This window comes from Rhinoraja longicauda, chromosome 13 (assembly GCF_053455715.1).
Source record: "Rhinoraja longicauda isolate Sanriku21f chromosome 13, sRhiLon1.1, whole genome shotgun sequence".
In the NCBI taxonomy this organism is placed as follows: Eukaryota; Metazoa; Chordata; class Chondrichthyes; order Rajiformes; family Arhynchobatidae; genus Rhinoraja; species Rhinoraja longicauda.
The window spans coordinates 18,224,020-18,239,410 of record NC_135965.1 but is presented as its reverse complement, the minus strand read 5'-3'; the positions used below and the strand labels follow the sequence as shown (position 1 = coordinate 18,239,410).

The window sequence follows — 15,391 nt, the reverse complement described above, 5'->3', positions numbered from 1 at the left end:
ACCTCATAGCATCTTCCTCACAGTTCACACTACCACCCAGCTTTGTATCATCTGCAAATTTGCTAATGGTACTTTTAATCCCTTCATCCAAGTCATTAATGTATATTGTAAATAGCTGCGGTCCCAGCACCGAGCCTTGCGGTACCCCACTAGCTACTGCCTGCCATTCTGAAAGGGACCCATTTATCCCCACTCTTTGCTTTCTGTCTGTCAACCAATTTTCTATCCATGTCAGTACCCTACCTCCAATACCATTTGCTCTAATTTTGCCCACTAATCTCCTATGTGGAACCTTGTCAAAGGCTTTCTGAAAGTCAAGGTACACCACATCCACTGGCTCTCCCCTGTCAATTTTCCTGGTTACATCCTCAAAGAATTCCAGAAGATTAGTCAAGCATGATTTCCCCTTCGTAAATCCATGCTGACTCGGAACAATCCTGTTACTACTATCCAAATGCTCCGCAATTTCGTCTTTTATAATTGACTCCAGCATCTTCCCCACCACTGATGTCAGACTAACTGGTCTATAATTTCCCGTTTTCTCTCTCCCTCCTTTCTTAAAATGTGGGACAACATTAGCTACCCTCCAATCCACAGGAACTGATCCTGAATCTAGAGAACATTGGAAAATGATCACCAATGCGTCCACAATTTCTAGCGCCACCTCCTTAAGTACTCTGGGATGCAGACCATCAGGCCCTGGGGATTTATCAGCCTTCAGTCCTATCAGTTCCTCCATCACCCTAGGATCTCTGCCCACTAGAACATCTGGGAGACTGCTTGTATCCTCCTTAGTGAAGACAGATCCAAAGTACCGGTTCAACTCTTCTGCCATTTCCTTGTTTCCCATAATAAATTCCCCCGCTTCTGTCTTCAAGGGACCCACATTTGCCTTGACTATATTTTTTCTCTTTACATACCTAAAAAAGCTTTTACTATCCTCCTTTATATTATTGGCTAGTTTACCCTCGTACCTCATCCTTTCTCCCCGTATTGCCTTCTTAGTCATCTTCTGTTGCTCTTTAAAAGAGTCCCAATCCTCTGGCTTCCCACTCTTCTTTGCTTTGTTGTACTTCTGCTCTTTTATTTTTATGCTGTCCTTGACTTCCTTTGTCAGCCACGGGTGTCTCTTACTCCCCTTGGAATCTTTCCTCCTCTTTGGGATAAATTGATCCTGCAACTTCTGCATTATTCCCAGGAATACCTGCCATTGTTGTTCCACCGTCTTCCCTGCGAGGGCCTCCTTCCAGTCAATTCTGGCCAGCTCCTGCCTCATGCCTCTGTAATCCCCTTTGCTATACTGTAATACTGACACTTCCGATTTTCCCTTCTCCCTCTCAATTTGTAGAGTAAAACTTATCATATTGTGATCACTGCATCCTAATGGCTCTTTTACCTCGAGTCCCCCTATCAGATCAGGTTCATTACACAACATTAAATCCAGAATTGCCTTCTCCCTAGTAGGCTCCAGTACAAGCTGTTCTAAGAATCCATCTCGGAGACACTCCACAAACTCTCTTTCCTGGGGTCCATTACCAACCTGATTTTCCCAGTCTACCTGCATGTCGAAATCTCCCATAACCACCGTAGCATTACCTTCTTCCTTTCACATATCACAGCTTTCCCGTGATATGACGACCAGCACTGCACATATACTGGCAATATACTGTTTTAGATTCAAACAGCAGCCTCAGATGATAAAGAGGAAATGCCTTCTCAACTATCTTATTAATTCGTCCTGCTAAATTTAAGAATCTGATTGATGTACACTGCACAAAATGCGTGAGAGGTAAGCAGCACAAATCTTTCTCCAGATTTGTGTAAACTTCTTACTTATTTCCAACCAGGGATCCCAGGGACTGGTATTTTTTTGCTGGTATTTCTTTTTGTGAGCCACTTTAATAAAGATGGCCTTGCATCCCCAATACTGCTCATTTTTTTACATACGTTTCCAGAAGGATCTACAGCAATTCACAATTGCAAACGGAATTGATGCCACCGTCGCTACTGTGAACACTCAGTTTCGTGCTCTGCCGCATAAAACTTTGCAAAATAATGCTGAGCCAGAATTCAATTCACTCCCAGTCAAGCAGGTAGCAGGACAATTCTCTGCATAAACATTTTACTAACCAGTGATAATCCATTTGGTTGGGGAAGAGTTCCCATCTACAAAATATTTTCTGTCATCCTGATAATCTTATGGGATATTTGTTAAGCCATATTTCCCGCTGGTTTTAATAAACTGAACAAAATATTTATCACAGTATCTATCAGTGAAATTAGTCAGCTACAACATATGAAGTTTATGAAACAGCAAGTGTTGAATTGGAAAGCATTCAAGTCAATTTAAACACTGGAAATATCCACGGAAACTTTTCAAACCTCCCAATGGTAACTTACCTTGATATCAAAATTGCAGTCAAATCTTCTAATCACAACAATGTAGTTGAGGGAGGAATTTTCCATTATGGGTGGAGAAATAATTGGCTCACAAGCATTCTTTGGTTTTGAATACACAAGAAACCCCTACAAGTAAACAAAGAACACAAATAGGAAAGATGGTTAAATATTCAATCAAAACTCTCATCTTAATTTTGATACACTGACAATCAAATACGAATATTTAGTCAAAACTAGACCAAGTGGACCCATTGGGCCCAAACCTCTCCTGCATTGGTGCAGCACCCTCTCCTACCCCCCTCCCCCTTCCCTCCCCACTTTCCCTTCCCCCTCAACCCCCCTTATCCACCCTCTTCCCCCCCCCCTCCCTCCTTCCCACCTCCCTCCCCCCCTCCCTAGGAGATAGATTTAAACTTTAAAATGTGAATAACTTAAAAAATATAACACCAATTTCAATAAAACTACTTGCTTTACCATTAAAGCGATGACGGTGAGTAAGGTGGGCCTAAAATTGTCAAGCTATCGTGTACCGTTTTGGCTGTAGTTCGATCACAAATAAACAAACAAACGAGAGTTTTAATATATAGATGAACTCAAAATTACTTATTTCCTCATCAGAAGTTTTTGCTTACTTTCCTCGTACTCGTTTAAGTCTATTGCTATTATTGAACATATATATTTATAGGTAACTTTAGTTATTCATAACTACTTTTGGCATTTTCAAGTAACACAAATCCAACCTGATCAGATAATGCCTCAGTCAATGCAATCAGCAAAGTGTGGCTGCAGATAATAGGGTAGGACTTTTAGGACCAATTTGAGGAGAAATGTCTTAATTTAGAAAATGCTGAACACGTGAAATTCCAGATCACAGAAAGCAATGGAGGAAGAAGTGGCAACTGCATTCAAGGGGAGAGAGATAAATGTCTACATAAACAACAGATAAAATGAGAAAGCAATAATGTAATAAAAATGAACTGCAGATGCAGACTTCCCAACATTTGATGTCCAAAATTCAGAATTTTACATTAGAATTCATAATATGAACCGTAATGCAACTTTTCAGCAAAAAAAAGCTAATTCACGCCAAATGCGCATACACGCTGCATTACATTCATGTGTGAGAAACGACTATTATTTCCAACAGTCTGTAGTTATTGGACTACATGTACGTCAGGCCTATCATGAGTATATTCTGCTATTTACAGAAAGGTTATTGAACAGAGATACTTTTTGCAACACAAAGAAAATGGGGAGGAATCTGCCTACAGATGGGAAGTAACACTGCTGGCGTCCTGGTGCCATCGCAACAACCTGGAGCTCAATGCTCTCAAGACTGTGGAACTAATTGTAGACTTTCGAAGAGATCCCCCTCCCCTCCCCCCACTCACCATCAACGACACCATAGTCACATCTGTGGAGTCATTTAAGTTCCTTGAAACCATCATCTCCAGGGACCTTAAATGGGGGGCCACCATCGACTCCACAGTCAAAAAGGCCCAACAGAGGATGTACTTCCTGTGGCAACTGAAGAAACACAATCTGCCACAGGCAATGATGGTCCAATTGTATAATCATTGAGTCCGTCCTCACCTTCTCCATCATGGTCTGGTTTGGCTCAGCCACCAAGCACAACATCCGGAGTTGGCACAGCTGAGAAGGTGTTGGCTGCAACCTTCCCCCCATTGACGAACTGTACACTGCAAGGGCCAGGAAGTGAGCGGACAAGATCATCTCTGACCTCTCTCACCCTGGCCACAAACTCTTCGAAGCACTTCCCTCTGGAAGGCGACTCCGGGCTGTTAAAGCAGCCACAGCCAGACATAAAAACAACTTTTTTTTCCACGAGTGATAGTTCTACTCAATAACCAAAGTCTGTGGTCTCTTTTTTGCTCTGGTTTATTTTCACCCACATGTTTAGACCGTAATGGTGTATCCTTATTGTTTTGATGTGTTTATGCTTTATTCTTAATTGTTAACTGTATGTTTGTGTTGTCATTTGTGAGCAGAGCACCAAGGAACATTCCTTGCATATGCTTACTTGGCCAATAAACCCATTCATTCATTCATTCATTCATTTAGGATAGAGAACCAACAATGATTGATTATACAAATAACAGATTTAAAAGGCCAATTGTTTGCTTCTATTTTTTACTCTTCTCTGTATACTTTCACTTTTAAAAAAATTGCAGGCAAATACATTTATTCGTTAAAACTAGCATAGAGCTTCACAACATTGAATGTTTCTTATAAATGGCTGCCTCGCCGCAATGGCTGGCTCGCCAACAGTCTGTCTGTCCCTTCCTTCTCTGTTGTTTTATAGTATGTGTTAAATGTGTGTTTTAGTGTTCTTTAGCTTGATGTATGGGGGGGGTTGGAGAAACTTTTTTTAAATCTCTTACCTTGACGGAGATGCGATGTTTTTTTCCGTATCGTATCTCCGTCCGCACTTCGGCCTAGCATCGTGGAGTTGGCGGCCTCTGCTGGAGACCAACTTCAAGAGCTCCAACCGTGGGAGCCTGCAGGACGTAACATCGTGGAGCTGGTGATCCCTTTGCCAGAGATCGAGTTCTGAGCTCCAACCGCGGGAGCCTGCGGACTTTAACATCGTGGAGCTTGCAGTGCCTGGTTAGGGACCGTCTTCAGGAACTCCAGGCCGCAGGAGTTTCGACCGCCCCAACATGGGGACTTCAATCGCCAGTTGCGGGAGCTGCAATCGCCCCGACGGAAGGTTCAACCACCCCGACCGCGAGAGAAAAATGAGGGAAGAAAATTAGACTTTATTGCCTTCCATCACAGTGAGGAATGTGGGGAATCTGCTGTGGTGGATGTTTATGTTAACTTTTATGTAGTTGTGTGCCTTGGTGCTTTTTTTTAGTAAGGCTATATGGTATCATGAATATCACTGTACCTTAATTAATACATGTGACAATAAAATACCTTTGAAACCTTTGAGACCATTAAATATAAAAAATGCAAAAATGCAAAAGCACTAGTTAAGCCACAATGGAATATTGTCACCTAATTTTAGGAAGAATGCAAAAGGTCTAAGAGACTGCAGAAAAGTTTTATAAGAAACAATGAGAGATTTTTGTTTCAGGATTGAAATGATGTAGCTGGTGAGGTTTTTCTTTGAGCAAAAAAAAGATATTGCACAGGGATTGCACTTCAACAGACATACAGAAATCTGACTTTACACAAATCCTCGTGTACATTTCATAAGCTTGTAAAAATTTCACAGTATTCATTAATGACTGGATTTAGTACATATTTTGTTAGTTTCATTATGAGTGGTAATTATTCAATGGAATGAAAATAATATGGCATTTGTATGTAGAGTGATACCATGTGGGTGACTACTGAAAATGGATGGTTCTGACTTGGAGAATTCAGCCTATGAACAACTCCCAGGAACCCAGGAACTGCCTGTACAAGATCAGGATGGTTCATATTCCATAAACCAGTTCATCATGCATGTCGCAGGCCACTTCTCTCCAAGCGAGTTGAAGAACCAAGGGTGGCATAGTGACACAGCGGGTAGAGCTGCTGCATCACAGTGCCAGAGAATGGGGTTCAATTCTGACCTTGGGTGCCCTCTGAACATGTTCTTTCTGTAACTGTCCCAAAGATGTGCTGGTTTGTAGGTTAATTGGCCTCAGTAAAAATGCCCCTAGTGTGTAGGGAGTTGTTGAGAATGTGAGATATCATTAATCTAGTGTGAATGGGTGATTGATGGTCAGCATGGACTAGATAGAGCCCTTAAGGATAGCGGAGTCAGGGGGTATGGGGAGAAGGCAGGAACGGGATACTCATTGAGAATGATCAGCCATGATCACATTGAATGGTGGTGCTGGCTCGAAGGGCCGAATGGCCTACTCCTGCACCTATTGTCTATTGTCTATTGATGGACCAAAGGGCTGGTTTCTCTGCTGCATCTGTAAATGCTGAAACATTACAACACTTCGTACAAAGAACAGTATTAATGTGGAACTCTCACCCATTAAAAGCGAGAGTCTGAGGTCTGGCTGAAAATTTAAAGACTGAGTTTGATCAGACTTTTTTGGAAAATGTACTACGGGATACACCCAAAGAATGGGCCATATTTTTTCATATTTTCACACAAAATAGAGGTCACTTGGCTTATTTAATAACTTGCCAGGAAGAACAATCCTATTTCCTCATAATATTTCCCTGCAGTCAATTCTTTCTCATGTGCCCATCAATTTCACCTTTATTCTTCTACCACCATCCCGTACCCTAAAATACCGAGGGCATATACATCCAACCTACCAACCAGCATGTTTTTAGGATGCAGGAGAACTGGAGCACAGGGAGAACATGCAGACTCCACACATCCAGTACCAAAGGTCAAGGGCAAACCTGGTTGCTGCAGCGGCAAAGCATCTGCACTACCTGCTGGACCATTTTGCTGCCTGCAATGATCATTAAGCAGGGCGAATTCCAATCCTACAACGTATGCCTTGCCAACTTGCCCATATATACACTTTAACGAGCTATCTACCTTGCGTAGTGTCTGAATAAGACAAAATAATCTGGAATTGTGTTGTAAAAAGAAATATCCTCCAAAAAAAGGCCTCGGACAAGATTGTACCTAATAATGTGGCCACTCTTCAATATTTCATTTAATCTTCATCACTCTACACTTGTTTTAATCACAGTGAGAAAACGTTTAGAATGACAAAAATGTTCAAGGGTTCTTCAAAGCATTGAACTCACAATGGGTTTTAATTATCACTGATATTTGGAGTGTAAAATATAGAGAGATTGTGCACAGATAAATAATTGTATAAATTAAATTGATTTTAATTACTTTTATATTAAGGACATTATTAAGAATACCTCCTAAAAGTTATTTTTACAATATTAATCTCCCCTTTGTATGTGAAGCTAATTCTGCTAAAATGGCTCCTCCTTAAACAAAACAAACCTATTGCCTCTGTAAAGCAACATTCCCACAATTCCCATCTCCACCCCTTTCCATCTTCCCATCTCCACCCCTTACTGCTTTCTGTAGAGACCGTTCCCTCTGTAACTCCCTGGTCCACTCGACCCTTCCCATAAAAACCACCTTCTCCCCAGGTACTTGCCCCTGTAACAGCAGGAGATGCAACACCTGTCCCTTTACCTCCCCCCTCGAATCCATCCAAGGACCCAATCTTTCCAGGTGAGGCAGAGGTTTACCTGCACCTCCTCCAACCTCATCTATTGTATCCGCTGTTCCAGATGTCAACTTCTCTACATCGGCGAGACCAAGCGCAGGCTCGGCGATCGGTCCGCTCAGTCCGTCTTAACCAACCTGATCTCCCGGTGACTCAGCAGTTCAACTCCCCCTCCCATTCCCAATCTGACCTTTCTGTCCTGGGCCTCCTCCATTGTCAGAGTGAGGCCCAGCGCAAATTGGAGGAACAGCACCTCATATTTCACTTGGGCAGTTTACAACCCTGTGGTATGAACATTGACTTCTCTACCTTCAGATAGTCCCTGCTTTCCCTCTCTATCCTCTCCCCCTTCCCAGTTCTCCCACTAGTCTTCCTGTCTCCAACTACATCCTATTTTTGTCCCACCCCCTCCCCTGACATCAGTCTGAAGAAGGGTCTCGACCCGAAACGTTACCCATTCCTTCTCTCCGGAGATGCTGCCTGACCTGCTGAGTTACTCCAGTTTTTTTGTGTCTACCTTCAATTCAAACCAGCATCTGCAGTTTTTTTCCCCCACAATGCAGCTTCAATTCAATTCCTAGCCTTAGGAACACCAGGGGGTCAGGGACATGTAAATGTCAGCAGCTACCATAAATTCCCCTTTCACTCCCATTCGGGATATGAAGTAAATTTGACCCTAATTATATTTCTATGTTAAACGTAGAACTACATTCATTTTACATAATACTAGAGAAATGATCATCAGCAAGACATAATTATTGAAGTAATAGAGAACGTTGTGATTGATTTAAAAAGTAGTGGAACAGAGGATAGGTGTAGCTGTGATTTGTGGTTTATATTAACAGGACAAAGGATATATGCAGCTGCGAGTCTAATTAAGATTCAAACAGGCACATGAAGAAATATCATTCATCAAATCTAGACCAATTACATTTCAGCCAATATAAACCATGACATAAATGTCACAGTAAGGAATATTAAAAGAAAGCAATAAAAATATTAATTTATGTCCTTGCATTTGTATTCAAAGTGACTCTAGTGTAGCTATTATGGAAAACAAGAGAAATGGGCAATATTCATAATTGATATCCCACAATTTACATACTCAATTATTGGGATGTAATCCACCATTGGAAAAAAAGTGTGCATTTATCTTCTCTTTAAATAGTGAAGCAACATTAATTGGAGAGTATGGGAAGTGGCAAGCAGTTGCTGGTTTTCGTCCGATTTATGTGGGCATCTTCATTAGCAGAATTAATGAGGATGTCAATTATAGGTTATAGAGTCCTGGAGGACCTGGAGTCCTCAGTCATATGAAAAATTCAGACATCTGGTTTATTCAGCTCAGCAGAAAACAAGTGATTACATCACTTCAATTCACATAAACTCTTGAACACACTTCTGACGAAAATGCCATTACCAAACTCATTAGATCTCACTGTTGCATTTTACTCTTCCAGACAAGGTCACATCTATCCCAGGGTACCAATTACTGCAGTGTTGTACATTCCCTTCCTCTCAAAATAGATTCACTTCCAAGTCCATGAGTTTTATGGGAGCAACACAGCTTGTTTGCAAAACACTAAAAACTTAACTGAAGAAACTAAGCACAAATGGTTACCATAATTCAATCGAGTGAAAGTTAGAAGAGTCCAAAGTCAACAGTCTGTAATTGTCATATCTACCGAATAGAGAATAATGATTTTTTTCTTGCAGCAGCATAACAGATCTGTCAGCACATAACTCATAGACAACACAAACCAAAAACAAAACACTATTAGTGCAAAGCAAAAGCCCAAAGTTCCTTGTGCAACCAAGACAGTTCATAGTTTAGTAGGTATTGCACTGTTCAAGAACCTGATGGTTGTTAGGAATAAGTTGCTCCTGAACTGGAGGTCAGTTTTCAGACTCTTATACCTTCCTCCCGATGACAAGAGTGAAATGAGAGCACAGCCAGAGTAGTGAGAGTCCTTGATGATGCTAGCTGCCTTTTTAAGGCAGTGCCTCTTGTAGATCCCTTTGATGATGGGAAGGTCAGTTCCAGCGATGGACCGGGCAGTGTTCACCACTTTTCGTAATCTCCTAAACCCCTGGGAGTGCGCAACTTCTTCAAACTGGTCCTGTTGAAGTCCCCTGCTATTATAGGAAAGGCTTTGGGGTACGCCGTTTGATATTTGCTGACCACAGCGTGCAGCTCCTCCTGTACTAGATGAACATCTGTCTGGATGCAATTTAGGCTGTGGTCATGATGATGGAGGTGAATTCCAATGGATGGTAGAAGGGTTGGCACTTCACTTCCCGGTGCTTCAGGTACGGAGAGCAGGACTGGGCCACTATGTCTGACAACCACGAAGAATTCACTGTGAGGCAGATACCTTCACCTCCCCCTATTGCAGGTGCCTCACTTCAGGGGAAAGGAAAAACACTTGGGCTGGAGAACCAGGTCTGAGGAGCTGTGGGTGGTCCACGTCTCTGTAAAACAGCAGTCCTTCATCTCCCTTTGGTAAAGCAGCCTTGCTTTTAAGTCCTCAACCTTATTTTCTATGGACTGTACATCATTGGCCAGTAGGATATTAGGGAGGAAGAGGGCCATAGTCCCCTGTACTTCAATCTTACTTGCAGGCCGCCCCAGTTTGAGATCTTTCCACAGAATGATTGGCGTAAATGGGAGAAAGCTGGAAAAGAGGTAGGGGCAGGACAAATCCTGCTAAGTAATAGGTGAATACAGATGAGGGAGGTTTATGTTGTACTGAAAAACATTGCTGGATTGCTGTTTAGCTAGAATAACACTTAACTATATTACGATGCTGGCATTCTTGCTAAATTATGTCAGTGTTGTAGTAATAACTAGACCAAGTGGACCCGTTGGGCCCATTCCTCGTTGGATTCCCATCGTGACATGGGAAAATCGCATTTGTTCTTTAAAATAAATGGCCTTTTTTTCTAAAAAATAAAATAAATCTTATCTGGAATGTTTTTGCTTTTTATGGTTAAAATCCTCTCTTGGAGATTCTCGAGACTGTGCCCTCATTCAGCAGCAGCGTCAGCTCGACTGCGACGGTAGTTGCTTTCAGTGGTAAGAAACCGCTTACCCCCCGCCCCCCCCCCGTGCGACCCGGACCAATTGAGCGTTAGGCGGGAGGTTGTAGCCAATCAATGGATCCCACATGGGGGTGAGCGACAGGAGCGAATCAGGACGCGCCGGTGACCAATGGAGTCGGGAGCGCCGGTGCTCCCCCCACATGGGACCCAGGCCAATCGGGTGTCAAGCGCGAGGTCGGAGCTAAATGGCAATTCTCCCCCAACTGCACACGCGCCGGAGCTGAGCACAAAATGGCAACCCTCCCCCAACCACGCACGAGCGGATGCGGCAGCCATCCATTGGGCCCAAAGCTCTCCTGCATTAGTGTAGCACCCTTCCCTCCCCACTTCCACTGCCCACCCCCCCTCCCCCCCTCTTCGGCTGCCCACCCCCCTCCCCCACTCCATCCCTCATCCTTCTCCCCCCCCATTCACCCACTCCATCACCCCTCTTTCTCCCCCCTCACCCACACCACCCCCCTCTTTCTCCCCCCTCACCCACACTCCCTCCCCTCACCCATTCCATCCCCCCACCCTCACTACCCCTTCCCCCCTCCCCTCCCCCCCCACTCTGCCCTCCCCTCCCCTCCCCCACTCCCACTTCCCCCCACCCCTCCTCCAGCGTCTCCTCCAGCGCCCGCCTCAACCGACGGCGTCGTCGACGACTCCAACAAAAATGGCGGCCGCTCTCCTTCTTCTCCTCCTCCTCCCGCTCCGCCATCTTGTGCGTGGCTCCCGCCATTACGTGGTATAGTCTCAGCGCACCGGACAATCACCGGACTACAACCTCACCGCACACACACAATATAACATTTTATATTCTTACATTAATATATTTTAAGTATTATAATTATATTATATATATATTTTTTAAATTATTACTGTGTGTGTGTGTGTGTGTGTGTGTGTGTGTGTGTGTGTGTGTGTGTGTGTGTGTGTGTGTGTGTGTGCGCGGTGGGGTTTGCGGGTGACAGCGACTGATCCCAACTGCGCAGGCGCGGACTCCCATTGTGACGTCATGCGCTGGTGACGACGGAATGTAGAGAACAGTGATTTTTTTAAGTTTAAAAAGAGATTTTGAAAGATTAATAAGTGAATTGCTCTCGTGTACCGTTTTGGCTGTGTGCAGTCGCAAATATATTGATATATACACACAAACAGAGAGTTTTAGTAATATGTAGATGAACCTCAGATGTGTTTAATTCCTAGAGCTGAAGTCCTTCCTCTTACATTGGGACATTTAAATTCAGTTAACGATTTAATTGAATCTGTCATTCAAAAAGCTAGCTTCATTAACTATGAACATCAAATTACTGCTTTACTATAAACCTGCCAAGAAAATCGTCTCTCTTTATTTTATATGGCCTATGTGTGACTAAGAACACAGGAATGCAGCCGATTATTAAATAAACACTGAAAAAGCATTCAGTTGTGTCACAAAAGCTATAGTAAGACACCCCCTCTCTACAAGAGAAAAAAGAGCTGATTATTAGACAGTGGAGAGACAAACATCGATAGTTAATTCAGAAATCATTGATTTAAGCAAGAACCAGGCCTTTAAACTCCATCCAATGAATGTATTGACAAAAGAAGTGATCCAGATTTTAAAATCATCATGTTTGGTGTAACTGTGTAAATAAATACTGCTCTCTATTAGAACAGCAGCTGTTAAATTACACAGCAGGGAAACACTTGAGACAAGTGGTCTGGAAACCTATACCAACATTTACACAGACAATGATTGGTTCCTGAGAAAGTATTTCCTGAGTATTCGCAATAAGGAGAGATTGAACAAACGTAATATTTTTCTCTGTGCAGCATTGATGGCTAAGGGATGAGCTGGAAGATGGAAAAAATGTAAGTTTGAATGAAATAATAGCCATTTGAAAAAATTAGTTTTGCCATCTGTACATGCATGGAAGAAACTTAAGATTTAAAATTATTCCAATTCTGAACAATATGGAATAGAAAGATCTGTGATGGAACTGCATTTTATGGGCTAAAACAAAAAAACACCCAATATATCTGACAAAATATCTACCAGTTCAACTTTGCTTTTTTACCATATTTTTTCAATTAAATGCAAACATTTTTCCATCTTTTTTTTCTGTCATGAATGATTAAACTACTAATAAATACTTCAAGCAAGTTAAAACTATAAGGAGTTTGGAGCTACAGAGGTTGATGGAGGCCTGAGAAATATACAAAATTATGAGAGACATGGAAAGGGTTGCCAGTTAACAGCCCTACATCAAATACCTACTTCATGTAGCAGAGATTAGGGTCCATGCTATTTGTATGTAATAGTTGGCCAGCAAGACAGAGGGCTGAAAATGCAGTGGACTCTACAAGATGCATGAAATGACATTTAATTAATCAATCCTTGGTGTTTTTCAGAACAGAGTCACACCGATAATATTCAAGAAATGACAAAGTGCTGGAGTAACTCAGAGCTCTGCTGTACATGGATAGGTGATCTTTCGGGTCTGGACCCTTCTTCAGACTGATTGTGGGGGGTGAAGAAAACTGGAAGAGAGGAGGGGCTGGACAGAGCGTGGCAGGTAATAGGTGAACACAGGCGAAGGGGCTTTTTAATAGGCAGATGGTTAGACAACGGCCAAATGAAAAGAAGGTGTGAGGCAAAAGGATTGAAGAGTTGCAAACTGTAATGCAGAGGATAGAATGTAAGTGGAAGGGGAGGAGGAGGGGAGAAATAGGTGTGCCCAGATGGGGCATGGGTGGGGGTGGAAGGAAAAGGAGAAGTTTATTCCTCCAGTTTGCGTGTGGCATTATTCTGGCAATGGAGGTGGGCCAGAAGGTCAAGAAGTTAATAATTCTGTTAATGATCTCGAGTAAAGAATGGTCACTCAATAAATACTTCTAAAGCAGGAATTTCAGCTCCTGCATCAACTCATTGATGGACATGTGACTTAAAGGCCTCAGGGCAGCCAAAGAACAAAATGGACTTCAAATAAATTATGTTTGTTGTCAAACCTATAAAACCAACGTCATAATTCTCTGCACTCCAGGTGAAGAAAACAGTAACATCCAAAAATATCAAAATCTAAGTTACATACGAGTAAAATAAAACATTTCTGCGAGAGGTCCTCTAGTGATTCTATTATTAATGTCCATTGTTGATCTGGTTTCCAACCCCACCAATAAACAATGCTTCTGTATGTTGTATGATTTTACTGGATTGTATGCAAAATAAAGAATTTCACTGTACCTAGCTAGGTACATGTGACAATAAAGTATAATTGAATCATTGCAGTCCCATCTGCTGTTAAAACAAGAGAAATACACCTTGTTCAGTAAAAGCACTTCTCAGCAAATCCTGCAGAGGGCACCAGTCCATACCAACAAATGCATCAAATCACAAGTAACATATTTTAGCTGTACTGCAGCAAAAGGTAAAGGCTCCAGTCTACCAAACCTAGTGGCCAAGACTGATCTAATTTCCAGTTGAGACTGTTGTTTTTATTTAATCATTTAAATTGGAAATGCTTGAAATATTCAGACCAGGAGAGAAAAAAAACAACTTGTTTGTCATGCCAATACCCTTAAAAAAGAACAGGAAAAACTTTTCCAAGCCTTAGAAGAGAACAGAACAAATGTTCTATGAAAGTTTAGAATGCATGCAAGGTCAAATGACAAAATTAACGATGGGCCAAGGCAAAGAGAGCTGGAATTGAAACAAAATAAAATGGATTCGTGTAGAGATATGGTAACTAGAAATATCCTTTACTTGCATTGTAGACTCAACACTCGAGTTCAATAATGTGCCTAATGTAGTAATAAAATGGCGACCTTGTAGAGGTTAAAGTAGGGATGGGAAGGAGAATCTAGAAACTCAGGTATTCTGTAAAGTTACTGCTCAATTGTATTCCATAAGTTTATAAGTTATAGCAGAATTAGGTCATTCGGCTATCTACTCTGCCATTTAATCATGGCTGATCTATCTTTCCCTCTCAATCTTTTTCTCCTACCTTCTCCTGATAACCCCTGACACTAATTACGTATTTGGTTCTTCCAAATGGATGGAAGACCACTTTCTGAGCAGACACAATAAATTTATAATCAAAAAATGCTGGAGATCTGGCTTAAACCCAGAATGTTGTAAATATTCAGCAGGTCGGGCAGTGTCTGTACAAAAGGAAACAGAGTCAACCTTTCAGGTCACAGTCCCTTTGTCAGAACTGGGTTAAAGAGAGAACAAGTTGAGTTTAATTTACAGAAAGAGTGGGGAGGGATGGATATAGATAGGACAAAAGGAATGTCCCTGAAAAGATGAGGCTGGGGGTGTCATGGGAATAAGATGTAAAGAATCTTTGGGATAATGGGTGCTGGTGGAGGGAGGGGATGGAGGGGGGGGAGAAAGAGAGCAAGCGCAAGAGTGATCACAAGGAACATAAAAACTATGAAATGAGGACAGTTGGGGAATGAGAGCACAAACAAAAAATACAAGTTCAGAAACGCTGAGCTATAGTACATACCCAGCATGTGAGGTGGAGACCTACCAGATCTCCTCAACTAGCACTCATCTGCTTGGCAGAATTTATCAACTTCTCTTTTGATTCCTTGCAGTTTCTGCAAATCAAAGGTGTAGTCATGGGCACTCCCATGGGCTCTAGCTGTGCCCATCTTGCTGTTGCCTATGTAGAACAGTCCATTTCCAGCAAACATACTCTCTTTCGGCCTCATCAACCACTGCAACTATCGTGCTTCAT

General features: G+C 42.2%; 1 protein-coding gene across 1 annotated transcript in view; it reads right to left on the bottom strand.

The window, feature by feature from the left end:
- Window positions 1–15,391, bottom strand: part of rnf13 (ring finger protein 13) — a 190,037-nt gene that overhangs the window by 127,413 nt on the left and 47,233 nt on the right. Inside the window, exon 4 of the mRNA XM_078410455.1 lies at window positions 2,401–2,526. Within this exon, the coding sequence (XP_078266581.1) occupies window positions 2,401–2,526 (126 nt within the window). The remainder of the gene's footprint in view (window positions 1–2,400; window positions 2,527–15,391) is intronic.